The sequence below is a fragment of the Sinohyriopsis cumingii genome, chromosome 18 (genome assembly GCF_028554795.1).
Source record: "Sinohyriopsis cumingii isolate HCF-2022 chromosome 18, ASM2855479v2, whole genome shotgun sequence".
Lineage (NCBI taxonomy): Eukaryota > Metazoa > Mollusca > Bivalvia > Unionida > Unionidae > Sinohyriopsis > Sinohyriopsis cumingii.
The window spans coordinates 17,558,924-17,581,368 of NC_142978.1; the positions used below are offsets into that span (position 1 = coordinate 17,558,924).

The 22,445-nt window shown below is 34.0% G+C and overlaps 2 protein-coding genes across 2 annotated transcripts in view; one reads left to right on the forward strand and one right to left on the reverse strand.

The window, feature by feature from the left end:
- The window catches only part of LOC149776163 (uncharacterized), a 47,215-nt gene that overhangs the window by 21,425 nt on the left and 3,345 nt on the right, over positions 1-22,445 (forward strand). The gene's annotated exons all lie outside the window — the stretch shown is intronic.
- LOC149776164 (uncharacterized) lies at positions 10,884-17,051 on the reverse strand. The gene is made up of 4 exons (XM_089942462.1): positions 16,904-17,051; positions 16,403-16,518; positions 14,926-14,997; positions 10,884-11,427 (listed from the first exon to the last, which is right to left on the reverse strand). Exons 2-4 carry the CDS (start codon positions 16,503-16,505, stop codon positions 10,955-10,957), a joined length of 648 nt encoding a protein of 215 aa, XP_089798588.1. The 5' UTR covers positions 16,506-16,518; positions 16,904-17,051; the 3' UTR covers positions 10,884-10,954.

The window sequence follows — 22,445 nt, forward strand, 5'->3', positions numbered from 1 at the left end:
TAAGCACAAGAAACAATTCCGTAGGAAGATGAGATTTAAAAGAGGTATTGTTGAATACTATTTGAAAGAAAAAAATTGCGAAACGTTCTATAGTTACATTGTTCTCAGAAAGATGCCAAAGTGGCACCTGTGTGAAAGAAACAGGAACGAAATTTGAAATAATTGGGAGTGGTAGGATTTAAATTGATAAATAAATAAGCATGAGATGTTTCATTAGCATCGTTGTGCAGCAATAATACAGCCATAATACAGCCAGAATACAGCCAACTTGTTCATATCTGCTTATTTAACGCTTGCTTTTAAGATTATCCCTTGGATTTTTAAATATGCCATATAGGTGGCATTGCGACTGATGGTGTGATGTACTGTACTTTGAGTTTAATATGTTTTGAGCAATGTAAATAATTCTGGCATCACGATGTTTAATTTCTTCTTCATTATCTTCTAATAGAGCATAGATTACAAGATGTGTTTTGCTAAATTAAAACATCATCCCATGGTCTCAGCAAAGAATTTCTTCAACAAATAAAATTAGGTCTTTTTGATATTCTTCGTGTAATTTGTAAGCCGATTGCCATTCTTTGTAACTCCACAAAATACGTTGAACCGGACGATCCAAAACGTGTGTTGTGTGATCTTTCAAACGTTTGTTACATTCCATTCTGCCTGCTCCACAACGTCTAGCAATCAGCATGTAAAAAGTATGGCAAAAATACGATGCTTCCGAACTTTGACAACCTAATTTCTATTCAGTCACTTTGACAACAGAGGAGAGAGAGAGAGAGAGAGAGAGAGAGAGAGAGAGAGAGAGAGAGAAAGAGAGTGGGTGCAAGCATTACTGCGACGATGATAATTCTTAAATTGTCATGAATAACACAAGCCATGTTATGCATTTGATAAACGTGTAATTCTTTTTTTTAAAGTGGAGCCACAACAAAAATAAGCAAGTTTCCATTTAAGAATTACAACGCGCAAATACAAAAGACACAACGGACTCATTGTACCAACGAGGTACATATAAAAATGCCCAAGGCTACATATAAACAAGCCAGTGAACAATCCATCTATGTGTCACTTGATCTATAGGTATACTCTCTTGTGTAATTCTAGTCTCTACAAAATTCAGAGACAAATTTATCCGGGGATGGTATTACTTCTTCATTTTGCTATAATTGTACAATGGTATCCTCATGAATATAATATCTCTTCCGCTCCTTCTGATTCTTTACTTACCACTGTTTCTAACACATTCATTTGTTTCATGCTCACTTATTTTGCTGCTATTAAGTTAACTTCTCTTCTTGTCTTATTCATACGAAGTACGCAACTGGTTTTCATTACTATTCTCAGCACGTTTAATATACTTTGTCTTTCGTTCATTCACAACGTTTGGGTGGTCATACCTTTGCTGCATATACGGATGTAACAGTCCACAGCAAAGCTGCAGGAAACTAAATCATAGGAAAGTAGTCAGTGACACACAAACACCTCGCGCGTCGTTTACATTTAAATGGTTTGCTAGTAGGTAGAATCAATTATTTTGTTTCGTAATCCTCTAGGTGTTGATCAATGGCATTGGCTACCTCAAAGAAACTCGTTGCAGAACTGAAGACAAAAGTAGAAATTTTGTAAGCTTGATATCCACGTAGTTATCTATGTCTGTGATAGTCGTTCCCGAGAATCAGTCTTCGATTTCTGTGAGAATAGCAATAGTGTAAAACTCGATATATAATCCTGAGTTTGTGTTTTTCTTGTATCTTGACAAACTCACTTTAGATGGACTTGCTGAATGTGTTTTTCTAAACATGTCTTTCGCAGCAATGACTTTCGTTTTGTTGATATAATTACACATACGCCAATTGGAATCTGGTGGCCAAGTATAATGAATAAATTTAGTCATTACCTCACCGCACATCACACGTTGTAAAGAAGTTACGTTTTTAATCTAAACATCTTATAACTGACGTTTTATTATACTTGTAGGCTTTTAAACTTTTCCTATACCTTTTTGTATCTAAGTCGGTGTATAACTGCCAAATTGAAAGCAGAAGTGGCATCCAGAACTTTAAAGTATGCAGATACACGTTGATGAGCGTCAGGCCATTTGAAAATACTTACACCAATCAGCATGTTTAGCAGTATTCTGATACGACTAGCCTAAATATATATATTGTCAAGGATGCATGTATTCTGTGGATCGCATTTGAACGTGTACAAGCGTTTGGTAAATGCATTATCGTAGGCTGGAAGGCAAATTTAAAAATGTTCTCTTCTAACCTATCCATGAGAATAATAATCATGCTCAACCAATGGGCGGTGGTGAGCTCACTGAGATTATCTGGAATATTTTATGATCACCGAGTCTGTATACTCTCATTCGTGAATCATCACAACACAACTTATACTTCGTCTAATCGTCCGAGTAAATTAATCTGACTCTGGCTATCATTTTGGCACAGGATATTTCATACAGATCTTTAGGCCAGGGTTGGGAGGACTTAAGTAAAAGTTAAGTCATAATAGGCACGCAAAGGAATATGAAACACATTCTTTTTTTTGATATGTATATCTCTATGAGCTAGCAGTATGGTATCCAAAGTAGTTAACGAGTGCATGGATTAGATGGGTTGACAGCTACACACTCGGCATCACATATATTCTTAAAGCATAAACGTTGTGTTGCAGCTAGTTCGCTAGTTGAACAATAAGGTACAGAAGAGTCGCGTTAACTTCGTGCTGTATTTCTGATTTCACAGGGTTGGACATCATTCTGGGTACAAGGCACATCACCTCACTCGCCTTCATTCATGAACTTATAGTCTGTTGTGAGTCATTCACTCCGTTGCTGTGTTGAATTATTCATCATCTTTCGAGGCGGGCATTTGTATTCTTAATAAAGTGTTGGTCTTGTAACTTTTTATACTGGAACTCCGTATGGTAAATTAGTGGGATCTAGAAGTCGCACTCGTACATGGAAAACAGTTTAATAGACTTTTTCGTAAGGGTGATTAAAGACTTTTGCTGTTTTATAAACGTTTAATTTGTTCCGATGTAATCTTTGTACACTAAAGTCTTTACCTTAGCAGGACCGTTAACTTGTTTCAAGACTTCAAAGTTGATTCGATTGCTAGTTCATTTTCAATCCTTTGACTTTGCATTCGTATGAATTTCGCACTGTTGGTATCTATAATTCTTTGATCCATCGCTAGCAAAACTGACAATAGTTCTGGTAGATATATTGTCCGTGTATCTAAACAATCTCCTTCATTTTAGATGACGACTATAAAGTCTGTGGATGCATATACAACTGTTGGTGGCAAAGAAAAGGCATTGTACAATTTTAAACAAATATTTGATGACTCTTAGCTTACAACGATGATATTTCTAATCTCAGCAGGGGTGCAAACTCTTGTCGCCTCTTCGTAACTGATGAAATTATCGTCGACTATTTCCACGTGTTTTATGAATTTACATATGTCATCCACCAGTTGATTGTGATGACTTGGTTCTTTCAAGTATTCCGTCTTGAGCAATATCTGACGTTGCGACATATTTTAAGGCTCGGTACCGGTTTTTGCATGTGTCTTTCTCTTCTGGATTCTAACATGAAAATGGATAACCACTAGCAACGCAATCTACGCAACGCTTTGGCGGAGTGAGATCCAAGTGGCGGGGTATAATAACCATTTTGTTCCTTCTTTATAAATATCGGCATGCTTTAGGGCTGACAGAAACTTTTTTTAAAGAATTCATACTACCGTGATCCAAAAACAATTGTCGAAGATTTACGCACCGGCGGCGTAAAATGTCCACATATGAACGGCATTAATTAGCATTTCTTCGTGAACGTCGAACGGGTATGAAGAGTGAATTTAGTAATAAGCGTAAAATGCTACTCTTTGTTATCTTAGCAGTCTGTTAGGGTCGTAACAGCAAACGTCAGGCAAATGCTGGACCACACAATGCCTGGTAGCTACGGTACTGAAAAGTTGTGGAAAATAAGATTGTTTTACATCTGTCATTCAAACTTTTGTGAGGCATTGCATACAAAGTCATGGCTAAATAATTGATGGAATATATAAGCTGTACTTGTCTCACATGTAAATGAGTTTTGGCTCCTTTTATGGTGACTGGAACAAACCAACTTAAAATTATTCACTTGTATTATATTGATGCATTGCATAAGTTTAGATATTCACTATAATAAAGACCTGAAAATATATTATCTGAAGTCAACTGTGGTAAATACTCATTATCTGAAGTTGACTGCAGAATACAAACTCATGTAAGCAATATGACCGTGACAGTGGCGTAATAGTTCTCACCAGCTCGTGCACATCATGATACCTGCGAAAGGGTCTGTATAATGCGACTATATGCAATTTAAAATTTGGGCAGTTACATGTACAATTACTATGTACAGGAGCTAAAACATTTCATTTCTTTTATTATTTTCAATAATTTAGTGGAAGGCGTAATCGCGCATATCTGGGAATTACAATTTTGGGAGGTAAAGTTTCTTTTCTTTTCTTTATACAGAGTAGTAGTTGTGCTTTGAGGATTCGATTTTATTCATTACAACTCGTTCTGATAGATTGTTTTTCAGTACTTAAGTTTCAGTCATTGTTTACACACAACAGACAATTATGATTGTCAAACATATTGATTGCAAATCATATTCAAGTATGCAACGCTAGTACGTTTAAATATACTATGCTATTATGTTGTAATTTAATTGAATAGATGAGCTACAACGTTAATATTTTATTCTTTCCTTGTCTCGCATTCATACAATATAAGGTTAGCTTTCAGTTATTGCAGAAAGAGATAGGAAAGTATTTGTAGGCGTGACATGAAGAGAGCACTTGTATAAAACAGAGCACGAAGGCACTGTATATAACAGTCACTCAATTTAATGTACACGTTAACCTTATACTATGACTCTAAACATTTTTCTATTTTGTAGCCGCTTCCAGCCCAGGAGAGATAAGACCGAGTTGAGACTGCTAATATGTTTATGTTGTGATTGTCAGGGAAAGAAATTGTTATTTCGAGTATTAATATAAAAATAAAACAAGCTTTATTCAGTGGGTGGAGGAGAATTAATCATAAAGATGTAGAATTCATAACTGTCAAGAAATGCAAGAAGTCAGGGCAGTGAAAAGGAGGAACCCATGAAAGTTAATGAATCCAAAAGTAAGTGTATCTTTGTCTTTAATTTGTTATAGTATGGATATGATATTTCAACACACTCAAAGCTTCGCATCATTGAATCAAGGAGGAAGTAATTTAGGCTTTACTTCATTTGACAGTCATTGGGTAGTATCTATTTTCTGTGAGACATGGGTGATTTTGAAAAAGACTGATGTGTATTGTATTTCCTTTTGGAAACGAAACAACAAAAAAGAAACAGATGGACCTGACATCATCATTGTTTGGAAACGTACAGCCCTGGCATCATCAGTTTTAACTGTCTCAATCCCTTTCAACTGCCACGTCCGACTCCGTTCCTTGTGTCTGGTGCTGCTTTGTTAGGTATGGTAGTAGATGTTGCTTCTTGAATCTCAGTTATAGTAAGTGGATGCAGTAATGTAGGATGTAGACATCCAGGTTCATGAAGGTCTCTTTCTCTTGGGTTTGGCTGAAGACGTCTGATACATTTCTTTCAGATACTTTAAACCCGCATATATGTCTGGTAGCATGCACATATTTTGTTGTCATTTCCTTCATTCTGTTTTCGTAATTCAAATGTCTCTCCTCTGTTTGTCTTCGCCTTGCTTTCTTTTTTTTTCTTCTCTTTTTACTGTGGCGGAATAAATGGTTCTTCTGCTTATTTCTGTCATTGCAAAAAATTCCCCAATTCTTCATTTTGTTTCATTCTGAATCATCTGCCAATATCAATGATTGAGAAGTAAAAAAAGATAGTAATACCTTCGCAAGCAAACATCGTTGCGGAGAGGACAGAAAAAAAAAATATGTCAAGGCTAAATGAAAGTCATCCTCTTCTTAAAATGGAATACTGCTTACAAATGCATTAGTAGTCGTAGTCATCACACTATTAATATAAGAATATAAGGTATCCACAGCAGGCGCAACCAAATGCATTGCCTTCATTGTTTCAGCCAGTACGATATTCAAACTGTACGACAATGGTGAACCGTAGAAACGTCGGTGCGCCGGTATATTTAATATGACGTGTCACATCCGCACTCTTTCCTAACTGCAAGAGAGACACTATTACTGCTACTGCTACTTATGAGAAGAAGATTAAGAAGGTCTTTCTCTTTGTATCTGTCTGTCTCTCTGTCTCTCATTAGAAGTAATCATCCCCCAACTTCGATGTAATTTTATTTCGTATATTTATAGCAAAGATAAAATAAGATCTTTTATTTATAGTGCAGACGCGGTCACATATTTACACCTACATAGAACAGATACTCATACGCGAAAATTTTACCCACCTCGTAGGATTAACACATTTATAAAACCTACCCGGCCATTAGATAAATACAAACAGTTAGTGCATGAAAGCATACTGTAGCCCACTAAGTAAAAAATAAAGTTTAGGAAAATTAAGAACCAAATCTGGCAGAATCCAAAACGATTTCTAGCAGAATTATGTAATATATATATTTAAATCCTATGTGACACAACCCACATTGTAAGTCGGGTGTTTAGCCGAGTTGGAACACAATTTAGAGTGCAGACAAACTCACATTACTTCCGTAAATAAACCAAACAGGCTGACCCGAATGGGATGGTAGTTTTGCCTAAAATAGGAGCAATAAAGGAAGGATATTATAAGTGGTTGCTTTACTTGTGTGTGTGGAAATTACTGCATCGTGTGCTAAGTCATTCTCTAAATGATCAATTTCTGACTAAATGTTAATCAGTTTGGATAGTAAATGTAATATTATCATTAGATTCATTGATATAGAGTAATGATACGATATTTCCTCTTTGTTTACAAACAGATATACTCATTATGTTAAACATTTTGTCGTAATAGGACATTTCTTTAGCATTGTTACAAACAGACCGTGTCGAGCTCAATAGAGAATGAGTACATGTTTTGACGTGCTATCTGTCAGATATGTAGCAATGTTTTTGTGGGTACCTTTAATACATTCCTGTCCTTAGACATCAGGCTCATATTCCCATTTTTAGACACGATGCCAAACATGTTTGTAAACATCTTGGTTATATATTTTCTTTAGCATCTTTAGAAAACTGATACTGTATGAAATGATAGCAAATCTAGTTGTACTGTATAATATTGTCAATCTTGTAAATCTATTGATGTTGTATTTGTATATGAAAAGGAAGGATCAATCTGTAATACTCCCTCTTCGTTTTAAGTGGTTATTGAAAGATGTTGATTTTTAAACAACGGTGTTTAAATATTCTGTCTTTCTCTTACTTTTTTTCTCTCCCTCCCTTTCTCGTTCATATTCACGGACATATGGACATACACATACTTTAGTTCAAAACACTGGTTAGCTTTTAATTATAAGTATTCTCTCTGTCTGTCTGTCTGTCTGTCTAACTCTCTCTCTCTTTCACACCTACACACTCATCTCATTTTGTTAGTTTTCAATAATGGGATACCAAAATTAGCTTCAGCAGATTAAGGTTTGGCAAAACCTTTTTCCAACTGACGGACGTATATCAAACTTGGAGGATACAAAATGTCGGTCAGTGTTTATTTTTTTTACCAATCTGCCAATGATAATGAAGGGGCAAATTGTACATTTTCATTGAAAGTGGTAAATGAAGCCTACACCTAATAGAACGCTATAAACAATTGTAACATAGTTAAGATCTGAAACACACCCAATACTTCTGACTGACATAGTGTTTAAAAGCTAAATCGAGAGAATGTGATTGATACGATACTCGAGTCATAACATTTATTTTTAGAAATGGCGTGTAATGGTAATTACGCTTTCGTCCCCGTAAATGTGTTGTCCTTTTTAGTACCACTCACTACTACTTGGAATACACAATTACCAGTGAAGAATTAATTGTACCAGCAAGCATTTCTAGTATGAAAATAGTAAGAATGAACAGCAGAGAGAATGTGTTCAAAGTGACCGTAAGCTTTAAGTATTAAATCATTTTGCTGGTGTGTCTACACGATGATTGGCTACCTATATCACATGACCACAATACAGATTTTCTTTCTTCACCCGCTTTGCATCAAATTCAAACCACCATTTTGTCGACGCTCAGTTTAATCGTTTAATCACCCTCTCTATAAACGTTCTTACGAAATGATGCTGGGTTACATCAATAATCATTTATGATGACTTTTATTAGTAAAACGTAATCTCTCTCTCAAGGGACATAGGCACAAACATAATTACACAAACAACAACATAACAAACACAAAACGCCACTACTATATAAAGTCTACACTCTGTTTGCAGTAGGTATGTACAATTACATACAAAATAAAGGTTGAACATGTTGAGTTGTGGTACTTTGTAGTGTTAGCAGGGCAGGAATGTCTGAAACAACTGACACCAACTGTCTCCTTTAGTGGGTCATCATTGAAACTATTGAGTCGTCAATAAATATTTTAATCCCGGATATATTTCATTGTGGATATAATATTATGATGTTCTGGCTGTTTTAATAACATGTGCATGAAGTTATGTTCTCAAGTTTTATTGCATAATTTAAGTTTTATTATAAAACGTTGTAATGAACGCTTTTTAATAAATTTATAAATGCGGATTTTCACATTTTCACATAAACATAGCTATGACTGGAAAAAGTATATAAATGGTCGGAAAATGTGGTATCGATAACCAGTGCGTTCCTTTTTGTTTATGCACTGACAAATGCAGGGCCGGCGCTACCATATAGGCAAACTAGGCAGCCGCCTAGGGCGCTGATTTCAGGGGGCGCATTTTTCCAAATCAACAAAAGTTTTGAAAAATAAATAAATAAATTTCAGTTTTATTGAGGGTCGTTTTTTTATCCTGGTTTATTTTATACAGGGACAAATAATCGAGAAGATTCAGTCTGACCGAAACACCAGGCGGTCCGGAACAAGCAAAATGAGTGAGTGAAAATCGCGCGCATACGAAACTTTCAGGGCGTAATTACGTTCGCGTGTTTTTATAGGCCACGAGTTTTTCCGTGGAATCACGCGATATTTTTTTTTTTTTTTTTTGGGGGGGGCCAGAATCTAACCTTGTCTAGGACGCCAGATAGTCTGGCGCCGGCCCTGGACAAATGCCCGTTTTGTTCATTCCTGATATATGCCGCTGGGTTTGAGTCTCTTATTTAATTTGAGAGTGTCTTTAAATATGTCCTGACTAGCATGTCACTCAAATGTTGAAGTCTATGAAAAGCTATAACTGGTTTTTGTGGGAAAATCAATTTAAGTGGTTTACCCGGTTCAATGGCTGACAAAAGTTTGTAAATGATGCGACCTATTTGTGGGTTCTATGGTTCAAGGTGAGAAGGAAAGTTGAGCGTTCCACGTTTTCTTTTCCATCGAATTGGAGGAATTTATCACGGTTGTTTGTCTGGCTTTGTATTGTGGATATCTTTGTGATTTGTTCTATATATATATATATATATATATATATATATATATATATATATATATATATATATATATATATATATATATTACTGTTTATTAATCAAAGGCATTAACAGTAAGAGGGACAGTATCGACTCCTAATTAATTGATTGAAATATTTTTGAGAAAAATCAATAAACTGTTGTTTCCTGTTTCATTAACGTATTACATGGCTATTTCACTTAAATGGAAGTAAAATACCGTTCTGGAAACGTAATCAGCTTTGATCAAACCGTTTATAGTCATACAGATATACCGGTGTGTACAGATGGGTGGCTCTTAGAAAAGATAGGTTACGCTCAAACTGAAGGTCAAAAGTTTACACAATGACGTAATAATTTGGTGTACTTTCATAAAAATGAAAAAAAAAATGGTATTGTCTCTAGAATACAGACTTTGAGCATTAAAAGGTAAAGAAGTATTCCGAATAGTCCACCATACTATAGCACACAAGAAGGTATTAAAGAAGATAGGCTTAGCCTATCTCAAGACCGAATGGATAAAAGTAGTGATGTCAACCATAATGCGTGTATATGTCTTGAAAGCGTTGATTCCTAATGCTAGTAATCTCAGGACACCAGTCGTTGCCAATGGAAGGGTTTGTAAAGGCGAGATCGCTTTAAAATAAGTTTCCTTCAAAAAACAACAAAAAAAAGGAACAAAAAGAAAGGACAAGAAAATGAAAAAGACTGACCATTCAAGGGACTTTAATTTCATATTCGTATAGTTTTACTTCATTCACCTTGATATGATGAATCAGCCACGTTCTATGAAGCAGAACACAAACACCTAATACACAGACTCGTTCCTATTCGAGATTAACAAAAGCTTATAGTTAATATACAAAAATATCCTCTAATAAATTTAAGTGGTCAATTTGTCCGAAAGAGAAGCATGTTCTCAGTACCATCTCCCCAGGACAAAACAAATAATAACTTAAACACATGAAATGAGTAAACATAGACGTACATACAACAAGCGAAGTAATTAGACTTGCTGTAGTACATAAACTATTTTTCTACGTCCCTGCAACTATCTAACGGATTATATGCACTCCAGCTTCAATAGATAATGACGTACGCTTGCATTACTTTGAAATAAAAATTAAATAACATTTTAAACAGGATTCAGAACAGAACATTTTAGCTTTAAGATACATACATGAATATCTTGTTTATCGGCAATGCTTAGAAACCTATGTCCCTTGCTTCCATTATATAGGTAATGGGATTAATGAAAGAAAGGAAGGATCATGACCAAGTAGCAGTCACCAGTACAGACAAACTTCGAGACTTAAAGCTTTATTCAAGATCAGTTAACTGTATCGTTCAAAATACATAGACAGCGATAACGTCTTTATTTTGAGCAGACCACACATGCAATAACTCGTCCTTCAACATATGGAGGACAAGGCAAAGATCCACAACTTGCTTGAACCATATACATAAGATGACCGTTCTGGTCTGCACTCCCTCGGAAAACCGCTTCCGGACGGGCATCAACACATACATAATTTGTGGGCCCTACGTGACCATAATACCCTGACATAAGATAACCGGTATATTCCTGTATCCATCCCGGGTAACAGTTAGTTCTAGCTGGAATCATGATCGTGGTTGCTCGGGGAGTTCGACATACTGAACACGGTACATCGTCATTCGCAGAAACAGTTGAAAAGGGATGACGTCCACTGGTAAGTTCGTACTCAGCGCCGTATATCAACCCCATGTAAACAGCCGCAATATTCGTTCCCCAGGTCGGAACATCCGGTAAGCAAAGAAAGTCAGCAGCCCCTCCATAGTGTGTGTAGTGAGAGCCACCAGCATAACCTGGTTTAAACATAATACATTACAGTTTGCGTATATCGTGAGAAGTCTAGGTTGATAACATATTTAATAATCTTTTTCCTAAATGTGAATAGAATTTACCATAGTAAACGATGCCGTCTCAGAGTGTTTAAAACAAATGTACTTCTGATAATTTTCAATATTACAAAGGATCTTGTATCTTTAATTGGAGAATTCCTTGCTTCGGAACGATGGATGCAACTCAAATCCATGTATGACTTAAACTGAAAAAATCGAATTGTCATATTTTTCTCTCATCAATCGGTCTGTCAGTAAGTAAATCAATCAGTTAGACAACATATTTGCCTGCCTATCTATCTACATATCTATCTGTCTACCTATCTATATATTTATCGATAAGATCGGTCAAATAATTTGATACTGGTTTCATTCCTATAATTACATATTTCAAAATACACAATTTCTGCTCGTGTTGGGCGGAGCATGTGAGTAGAGCCGAAGAGTGGGACTGTCTTCAAAGGGTGAATTAAGAGACACGTTTGCTTAATAATAAAAACAACATTTGCATGCAAAAATACTAGAAATATCTTTTCATTGAATATTAAACTTTACATTTTGACGAATTATAACTAGCAAGCTATATATATGACGTCTTTGTATATTGTCTATGTTAATAAGTATTTCAGTTAGTTTTGAATAGCAAGAAAATGGTGGTAGAAAATTATTTGATTTATGTAAAGAAATAGGCATAATGTCATTTCTAGACAGATTATCTCGCACATTTCACACTGAGAGGCAAAAACAATAACCGTGCCACTCGTGGTAGTATATTAGGTTGTTTACATTTTTTTCTCTAACAAGTATGCTTTTAAATAGAAATTGAAAATCGTAATTGGACTCACTCCCGAAGAGTACAAGTATTCGTGCAATTGGTTAAATGATCGAAATACTGGAAGTAAAATTATGGGAAAATGACTGAACAATTAACCTTTTACGGGAATATGTCTATTTACAATTTATTGGAGCTGTCTAAACAGGATGCATCACTTGGAATGGATTGGATGTTTTGGATGTAAAATAACAAGACACAGATCTAGGTATGGAACTCATTGATATCTGACTATCATTCAAATTTCTAAAATGGTAAAGGGATAAAATCATGCACAATCAACTTTGCATATATTTAGATGTTTTAAATGAAAATTAAAATGTTCATGTAGGCAGAGAGAGAGAGACTCTTTCAAAATTGCATGTACTACTTCATTTGCTGTCCCTTTATTTTGTCTCTACTCTTCAGATGGCATGTACTTCTGTTACGACTTCAGGTCTCATGTAACAGAATGTAAGTGAAATGAACAATTTAAGTCAAAATCAACAAGTTATTTATTTCTCTGCAATGCAAGGTGAAACTTTAAGAGCTGCTTACAGTTTGCGATGTCCAAAGATATAAAATGTTCCAAACATATAGAATATTCCGAAAGAATTTAAGTAGTATCGAATGTCCCGATGTACAACAATGATGCAATCCCGAATGTATATGAATGATTTCTCAATAATTTAAAAATAATGAGTTATTCCAAAGGTCATGGAGTGCTTTATAATTCCAGTGAATAATTTAAATAAATGATTCCTCACGAATTATATCTGAACACAACTGTAAAATCTGACTACAAACCGATTCCAGAGACAGATCTTATGTAAGAATGAATTATGTCTTTATCAAGTTCCTTTGCATATATATTTCCATGTGACCTAGACGTAAACTAATATGACTTATTCCTAATCTGAAAAACCAAGTCAGACTGTCAATATGACTGACCTGGACAAAGGTTAAGCACAATGAGACGTGTACGCAACATTTATGAAGGAGGGAAAGCAATACAGGGAACTTGTGTGTATTTGTGATAATCGTAGTAAAGAGAATAGTGTCGTGCCTCCATCATATGTTCTAGTACTGTGCGTGAAAGTTCTTTATAGGAGTTTGATGGAAACAACACTCTGTCTAAAGCTTCCTGCTGATCTGATTTACTGCTCAGTCTACTCGACGAATGAGCATAAACGTGTCCAAATCAAACTACGTTTAGCAATTATTAAAATAACTAAAGTTAATTTTACGATGGTAGCCAATAATAACTATTAACGGCAATAAGTAAATTATTAAATATTAAAAGACTTTTAATTAAAAGAATCGGCTATTGTGTTAGCTGCTTAGTACAAATTTATCTCTGAAGTCTAGGAACATAAATGGACTAAGGGAGGTAACTGTCTTTTGAGAGCTGCACATCTTAAGTAAGGGCAAGATGTATACTCTATAAATCAGTCAACATAATGAAGGGAATTAAAAGTCTTTTTTCGGGAAGGGGGGGGCAATGACTGCGATATCTAAAGTCTTGTAGTATGTATCCAGGATAGCTGGAGAGGAAACCGGTGAAATTATTCATCTCTAGGTATCAAACCCTGTAAAAAGTACAAACTGAAGAGCGGAACCTTTAGCACACAAATCATGATCAATGCTTGGTACATATAACCTTTGCGGTTTTGCTTTGTTTATTTTGTAGGCACTGTGCACAACGTTTGTTTGACAACGTGACTGAAGACGTTCGAGGCAATAGTTACTAACAGTCACAAACCAATGTGTCAGGGCATAATATTAATGATGATTACTGGTCAGATATTTGTAATGCATGAACGCTTCAGCTAACACTCTTGAGTGTTTACCAAGGTTATAATATATTATGTAATGAATATAAATTAAATACCAGTCTGCAATTTTTTTCTTTTTTTTTTGTGTGTGTGTGTGTGTGTTTGTCGGTGTGTGTGTGTATGTTTAGAAAATTTAACGTAGCTTTTACGATTTTGCTGTCATATCGCTACTATGTCTGCAGTGTGACAGTTTATAGTGATGTCTAGCACTGGGGTATCATGCCGCAGACATGTAGCATGATGTCGCATCCAGTCACATTATCCTAATACCAGGCCGACAAGTCCTAACACTAATCTCTTAACGCTGAGCGCCTGCGAGGCAGCTGTTAGTACCATTTTTGTAAGTCTTTGGTATGACTCGGTCGGGGTTCGAACCTACCACCTACCGCATCTTAGGAGGACGCTCTAACCACTAGGCCACCGGAGCGGTCGTTTTCTTTAGTAGAATAGAATAAAAAGTATATATGGCGAGAATGCATATCGAGTGCAAACTCCAGTCATCGTGAAAAGAGTATATCTAAATCGGGCCATTCTTCAGAGCAATTTTATTTATAATATCGGTTAGGTGCTTGATCACAGTTTTCCATAATAAAAAATGGACTCAATCTTGTAAATATTTAATGTTTCTACAAACTTGAAATCTTATTGAAAGTGCAGAAATAAACGTTTGGCTGGTTAAATTATTTTCAAATAAAATTTGAAATTTTATACTTGTATTACCGAGGGAGAGAATACTTTACTGTGAGTTAGCGTAAAATATATAATACAAACGTTTGTCAGAATTTCTTTTTTAAAACCAAATGAAATTGTCCTTACCTTTGTAAACAAGTTCAGTGTCATCGCCTCGACATTTCGTCCTTCCCCATCTGACGTAAGTTGATGCGTATCCTAGACATGAAATATAACATAATCAGTTAAAAGGTTTGATGGTGTACTACAGCATTTAGTGTCGAGAAAATAAGAGTGTAGTAGTTTGCCAAGAATTGCAGAAAGTCTCATTTTCAAACATTTTATTCCCATGCAATTGGCAGCTTTATATGACATTTAATAGAAAATAAGTATTAACCACTATGGCAATATATTCTTTTCTTTAAATGTTATACAATGCCTTAATATTAAGGCCACTGAGATACAACGTATATAACCGATAAACCTAGTTCACTTTAATGAATCAGTCTGTTCATCTCTCAGTGCACATTATCCATCTGCATGAAAACAAATCGAGTAAGAAGTCATTCATTGTATCAAAATGTATTGAAACATTAGAGGAAAACTAAGGATTCATACATGTTTTTTTATGTAAAAGCGCTGGTTATCCATCCTTTTAGAAACATGCTGAAGTGCTTGCCAACATATCGCATTCTATCGATTTTACGGATTATCAAATAAATTAAATCAGTTGATAGCCAATCAGTGTTATAGCATAGAGAAAACAATTTTTATTGGAGTTACATAAAAGATAGTTTCTGCAATATTTGTACATTCAGAGCACCGACCTCTGTTACATCCGAATGATGCAAAACATCTTTTTATGCTTTCTGTCGATTTAGTTCTGATACAAAAAACCACAAATTCCGAGGTTTTAAAAGGCAGGAAACTGGCAAGTCTTTTCACATGGTTTTTATTTGTTAAGTTGAGGAGACCCCACTATTTACTAATTTTAAGGGCTATATGAGGTAATAAAGGATTATATTGTATTATGATGTGAATTTTTATCTTTGACACATCTGCCAAGTTTAAATCATAATTTCGAGTGAAAATACGGACCTCATTAGAACCAGAGATATGCTAATTCCCGCTTTGCAAATATGTTTTGGTTCATTCAACGAATTTTGTAATTAACAATCGTTTAAAGTGTTGCGAAGTAAAATTTACCCTGGCTGTATGGTATACCGTTTTTACACGAAGTTGGATGACAAGAAGAATATTCTGCATATTGGTAGATATTAGTTTCTTTGACATGAACAGCTGTAGAGATAGTACTCTCAAACTTACAATACAAAGGCACATCGTTTCAGCGATAATTTTAGCGTACTTTAATAATACGATCTGTCAAAAATCTCAAGCCTTCAAGCGAGAACACATATAATTATGTCAACACTTATAATAAAAGTTTGAGCTGCATAATTCTAAGACTGAGAATATATATATATATATATATATACATATATATATATATATATATATATATATATATATATATATATATATATATATATATATATATATACACACACACATGCGTGTGTGTGTGTGTGTGTGTGTTGACATGTACACAATCATGCATCATTACCTTCGTGATCTCCGATATCAGTCTCCTTTCGAGCTGTAGGGATACCGGAGGCTTGAACGCCTACAAGAAAGCTTGTGACAGCAAAAATAATGATCCCTTTCATACTTGATTATCTCCTGTAATAATAATAATAATAATAATAATAATGATAATAATTATAACAATAAAACTAATAATAATAATAATAATAATAATAATATAAATAGTGATACAATTATTAATAATATTAATGATACTACTACTACTGCTAATAATAATAACAATAATAATAATTATTATTATTATTATTATTATTATTAGTAGTAGTAGTAGTAGTAGTAGTAGTACTATTGTTATTATTATTAATATTATTATTATTAGGAAAACCTCAAGGAAACAAAAAAAAATATATAATAAACAGGTAGAATTGGGATGAAAAAGGAAACAGACAGATGCATGAACGTACTTTAGGACTCAATCAAGATAAATGAACAAATGAAGAAAAAGAGATACAGCACTTACCTTCACGATGCGAAACAGATGCCACCAGAGAGGAGAGTGAACTGCAAACTATATAGGTGATGGTTTTATACACTGGATGGATCCGGTAGGCTGGGATGGTTGTACAAGACACTTGTAAACTACTTAGTATTACTTGTGTGATAATATATTTCTGAAAGAAATCATCCGGATCAATATGAACATTCGTCATCAATGTATGTACAACTTCCACACACAAACAAGTGTCGAAGCATTTTCGGCCAATATAAATATAGATATATATAGGCAAAGCAAACGGAAAATGTCTTATAAGGCACATTTGAAAGAATTTTTGCATCCTAATTTTCAAAGCTGTGTTCTGCCCTCCCCGTATACCTTTTACCCCTTCAGTAGATGTTCATTACCCTTTATAATAAGAAAGTTTCCTTTTTGAATGTGTGCCGCTTTAGCAGAGGATACGGGTCTTTCCAATGATTTTAATTTATCGTGTTTTGGTAGATGCTTTTAGGTAAGACGAGATTGACTATCGTCAAGGTCTGCATGTTTTAATAAAAAAAATTTTGATAGTATAATTTCGTATCGTCCAAGATATATGTTTGACTGTTAATTACAGAACTATCTAATGTTTCTAAATTATTGCATCATTGATATAAGTTATTTTCCAAATAACAACAATATTTTGATGTCTTCTCACCGTTAGTTCTCTTAAACTAAATTGTATATCTTTCGATTGTTTCTTCTCAAATACATCAGCTGATTTATTTTGGCATTCTAATACGTGTATATGATCACACTGATAGTGTGTTATTTAATTGATTTATTTTATAAGTAATATTTCCAGGTGATTTTATTACCTTTCTTTTTATGAAAAATATATAAATGTCATTCATGACATCTAAAAGCAATTTTAGGTAAATGCTTTCCTTTAGAACACATTTAAAATTTATTCATAAATATTATCCATACTTAGTGCATGTTCCAGGCAAATTTATTTAATTTCATATTGGCGAATGGCCTCTTTCACTACTGAAGAATACTATTGATGTAAACGGTGGTAACAATTCAGATTGTATGACATTGGTAATGTAACACCAACAAATATATTAAGATCATCATGCGAAAAAATACATCCATTTGGTTCTGTAAATCTCAACTAGATTCATATTATGAAAGGTCAAAGTTCTCTCTAAGGCTGAGCATTTTACCAACTACTGATCATAAATAAGCTGGAATTTTGCCATGCATTTTAACAACTAGTGATCGTAAATAAACTGGAATTTTGACATTATTGTTATGGCGTAGATTTGTCATTTGCCAGGACAAGTACTATTGACGATGGTTTAATGTCATTGGTAGTCAGTCGAAAAATAAATATAAATTACCTTAAATCTATAAGATATAAATTAAATAAATTAGTTGTATTTGAGTTTGCCGCATTAGAGTTGTCTATGTCGCAGATGCATGATTGTTAATAAAAGTTAAACGCAAATGTGTTTCGTACAAGTAGATATTCATGAATGATACTGATTTTTTTCTGCATTCCTGTCGAGGCATACATCCTTTAAACAAACATGAAGGATGAGATTAGCATGTTAATACTGTCTCAAAATGGGTGACATATTCATGAGATTAGCATGTTAATACTGTCTCAAAATGGGTGACATATTCATGAGATTAGCATGTTAATACTGTCTCAAAATGGGTGACATATTCATGAGATTAGCATGTTAATACTGTCTCAAAATGGGTAACATATTCATGAAAAATGTCTTGAATTCTCAACTATAGTAATTATTATAACACTCGAGGGGATATTCTACCAAGTAACACATATGAGAGGCTGTCTTGATGACTATGTTTCCCCATTTCCATGGATATCAAGATAACAATTCTCCGATAATAATGCATGTTAACATAAATTCTGTATAAATTAACGTCTGATCCAAGTAATCGGCTAATTAACCGGTTTTGAGAAATATCTTCTCACTCTGACTCCCATAATAACAAATAATCACCAAAATCCATTACGAATATCAATCACACTCGAGATGCAATAGGAAATTGTTCGATTTGTTTTATGTTAAATAGTTTCTACACTTTTTCTTTCCACCCACTCCTTGTTTGTATTATCGTAAGACAAATTTCCAGTGTCTTTTCATGTCATTCTTTGATCATAATCATAGCCTTATACGTTTGTCTGATCACTAAAACAAATATGCAAACGTGCCTACCACTGAAAGCTCGTTTGAAGATGAAAAAATGTCTTATCTTGTTAAATATCAATCAGTATCTCTACTCACGTTTAATTATAATCACCTTTTCATCAGGCTACAAATGTTCTGTGCGTTATATTGAACAGACGAGTCATGCAAATAATAACGATTTACAAAGAAATAGTGTGCAATTAGTCTCATATCATACTGCATAGAAAACAATTCTTTTTACAAATGTGCGCGTCATGAGGCAACTTTTCGCACACTACGTTTTACACTGGGTATGTTATTTATTTATTTACTTATTCATAAAATGTAATAAATACTAGCTGTTCATTCTGAAAATTATTATCAGCATATGAAACAAAATGAATGTACATTTCGTGAGCATCTGTATAATTGGATGCTAACTGTTTTAAAAATTAACTTTGAATGGCTTGAATGTGTTAGAGTAACTACTCTTGAGTCGCCATGTGGAGTAGGAGATATGAGAACTAAAATTGCTCTAGATTTTAAATTGGTGTGGTACTATCTTTTAACGCACGCGAGTACGAAACTTGAACATATCGACATTAGTAATTATATTACCGCTGATTTCTCTTGGAAACACGTCATATACAGACTTGAAATATTAAGTATTATTTGTTTGTTCTTCAGTATAAACGAGTTCCTTATCTGTCCAGATAATGCTCATACTGAATGAGAGCTTGTAAAAAATCAAACTTCGGAAACTCGAGACATTGTTGTGTATAAGAGGCACACAGATAACACGTGATCTGATTAAGCAAAAGCTGAATTCCTTTACGTTTCACCATACAGGAGTCCATGGTACCTATTGAGGTAGAGGCAAAAATAACAAATGCTAATGTTCCTGATGAATATAGATGTAAATACCATTGTCAGTGTTTGATTGCAAATAATAAGCATATCTTATGCTGTTTGGATCCTGAAAGTACTAAATATTCAAATAACGCCGCAACACATTTTGCTACACCGGCCTGAGATTCTAGGAAAAAAAAACTAACCGTTTTCTTCTGCTCTATTCTTAATTCAAACCAGTCTCTATGATTCGTACTGTAGTGAGAGTAATACAATTCTTTACATATATATATATATATATATATATATATATATATATATATATATATATATATATATATATATATATATATATATATATATATATAATGGTGTATGATAGGAAACTTCCACCTAGGAAAACATAATTTTGCCGAGTGTCGGACGCACAGTTTGAATCACATGGGTGGAATTTCCTATTTTACAAGGAGCATATATTATGAATTATTTTAATATAAACATGACATAATATAAATACCCATCAACCGAGTTATTTACTGCAGATAGCTTGCAACGATACAATTATGAAGGAGCAAGATATATTAAAGTCCACTTTTTTCATTCGTTTAAACGAGACAGACAAAAATAAAGAAATCATTCTCGATTCAACCTTATCCTGAAATTAATGTACTCTTCATAAATAATAATGAGAATATGAACGGCTTAACAGTAACAATTCACTTAATTTTTTGTCTCGAAACTGGACTAAGGACGCAATATAATGTTGTATAAGGTCAACAGTGTGAAACAGAATATTTGTTGAAGTATTTACTTTATTGTAGTGATGGTTTTAGTGGCTTGAATAATAATATTTATTTTTATTATTGTGAAATAAATATTAAATGATGACGGAAATCGGGGTTCTGCTACTTTTTGTCCACTATGAACGCCAAAAAAAGTCCAGATCTCAGGATAAAGGTCACTGGAAAATAGTATCATACATATGTATGAAACTTATGACTCACTTTCGAATAGGATTCTACTTTGGTATTTCGATTACATTATTACGTCAGTGACACGGATGTTATTGTGGTCATCTCAGTTATCAGCAGTCATTACGTTGATTGACACATTTTGCTCGCACATATCTGATCCGCAACTCGTAGCCTAGTTATGGTGACTTCTTAACTAGAACTTCAATTTAGGTTTGCAGCCATGCTTTCACTCTCGACTAGAAACGGGTTTATAAACTCTCAATTCCTACCTGATATCAGTAATCTACCAGTCAACATATGTGATTTCATAAATATGCTACATCTGTACAAGCACTTAAAATAAAAGGGTTCTCCATCTCAGAAAAGGACCCTAAATTTGTTTATTGATAATATTATAATCTGCATGACAGAGATGTTATTTTGTTGCCGTCCATTAACGCCATGCGCAATCATCCATTATTATAATCACTTAAGACTTATGTGTATCTACGTTTGATCAGTTGATCTTAATCTGATAGTTCTTACAAGATTGGACTCTAACATTGTTTGTTGAGACAGATATAAAGTTGTTTTTGTGACAAGATTGGACTCTTTGACATTGTTTATTGAGACAGATATAAAGTTGTATTTGTTACAAGATTGGACTCTTTAACATTGTTTGTTGAGACAGATATAAAGTGGTATTTGTTACAAGATTGGACTCTTTAATGAGACAGATATAAACTTGTATTTGTAAAAGACTGGACTCTAACATTGTTTGTTGAGACAGGTATACAGTAGTTTTTTTTACAATATTGGACCCTTTAGCATTATTTGTTGAGACAGATATAAAGTTGTATTTGTTACAAGATTAGACTCTTTAACATTGTTTGTTGAGACAGATATAAAGTGGTATTTGTTACAAGCATGGACTCTCACACATTGTTTGTTGAGACAGGTATAAAGTTGTATTTGCTACAAGATTGGATTCTTTAACATTGTTTGTTGAGACAGATATAAAGTTGCATTTGTTAGTTTGTTAAGGTCCCGCTCTAGACTACGTACAACGTTTGTCAAGTTTCATTATACTCAATGTTGATTATTAACCTGCCTGTGAATATCTATGAGTTTCATAAACATGCATATACATGAACCTGCATAGACGAACACGGTTAACGCCTGTGTCCAATAACATATATCTCAAACGTATGCAAGACAAATGCTTTTATCAGAGTTTGGAACGTGCGTCCGTTTTTATATTTTGTTGATTTAAATATTTGTATTTTTATTATTATATATGATATATTTTACCTGAGAATTGTTATCTCGTAAGATAAAATATTTACTCATTTTGGAAACGTTTCTTCTGGTGTAGACCTGTGCAATATTTTGCCTTTATTTAGTTGTTTATGCCTTGAAGAATTCCAGATTTAGATTTATTTGGAATTTCTTTTCCTCCAATTGTTTTTGGATTTTTTTAAAATGATTTTCAAAATGATATTTAAATGGCGCTCTAAAGCCAGGATTAAGCTGACGTGCATCTACATACGTATACTTGGTCACATCGTTAAAAGAATC

Bases quoted from the DNA above. Each gene is read 5' to 3' on its own strand.
- LOC149776164 (XM_089942462.1), bottom strand. From the start codon at position 16,505: ATGAAAGGGATCATTATTTTTGCTGTCACAAGCTTTCTTGTAGGCGTT. The intron at 14,998-16,402 runs GTAATGATGCAT...TTTCATGTCTAG, and splicing joins TGATATCGGAGATCACGAAG to GATACGCATCAACTTACGTC. The intron at 11,428-14,925 runs GTAAGGACAATT...TGTTTAAACCAG, and splicing joins CACTGAACTTGTTTACAAAG to GTTATGCTGGTGGCTCTCAC.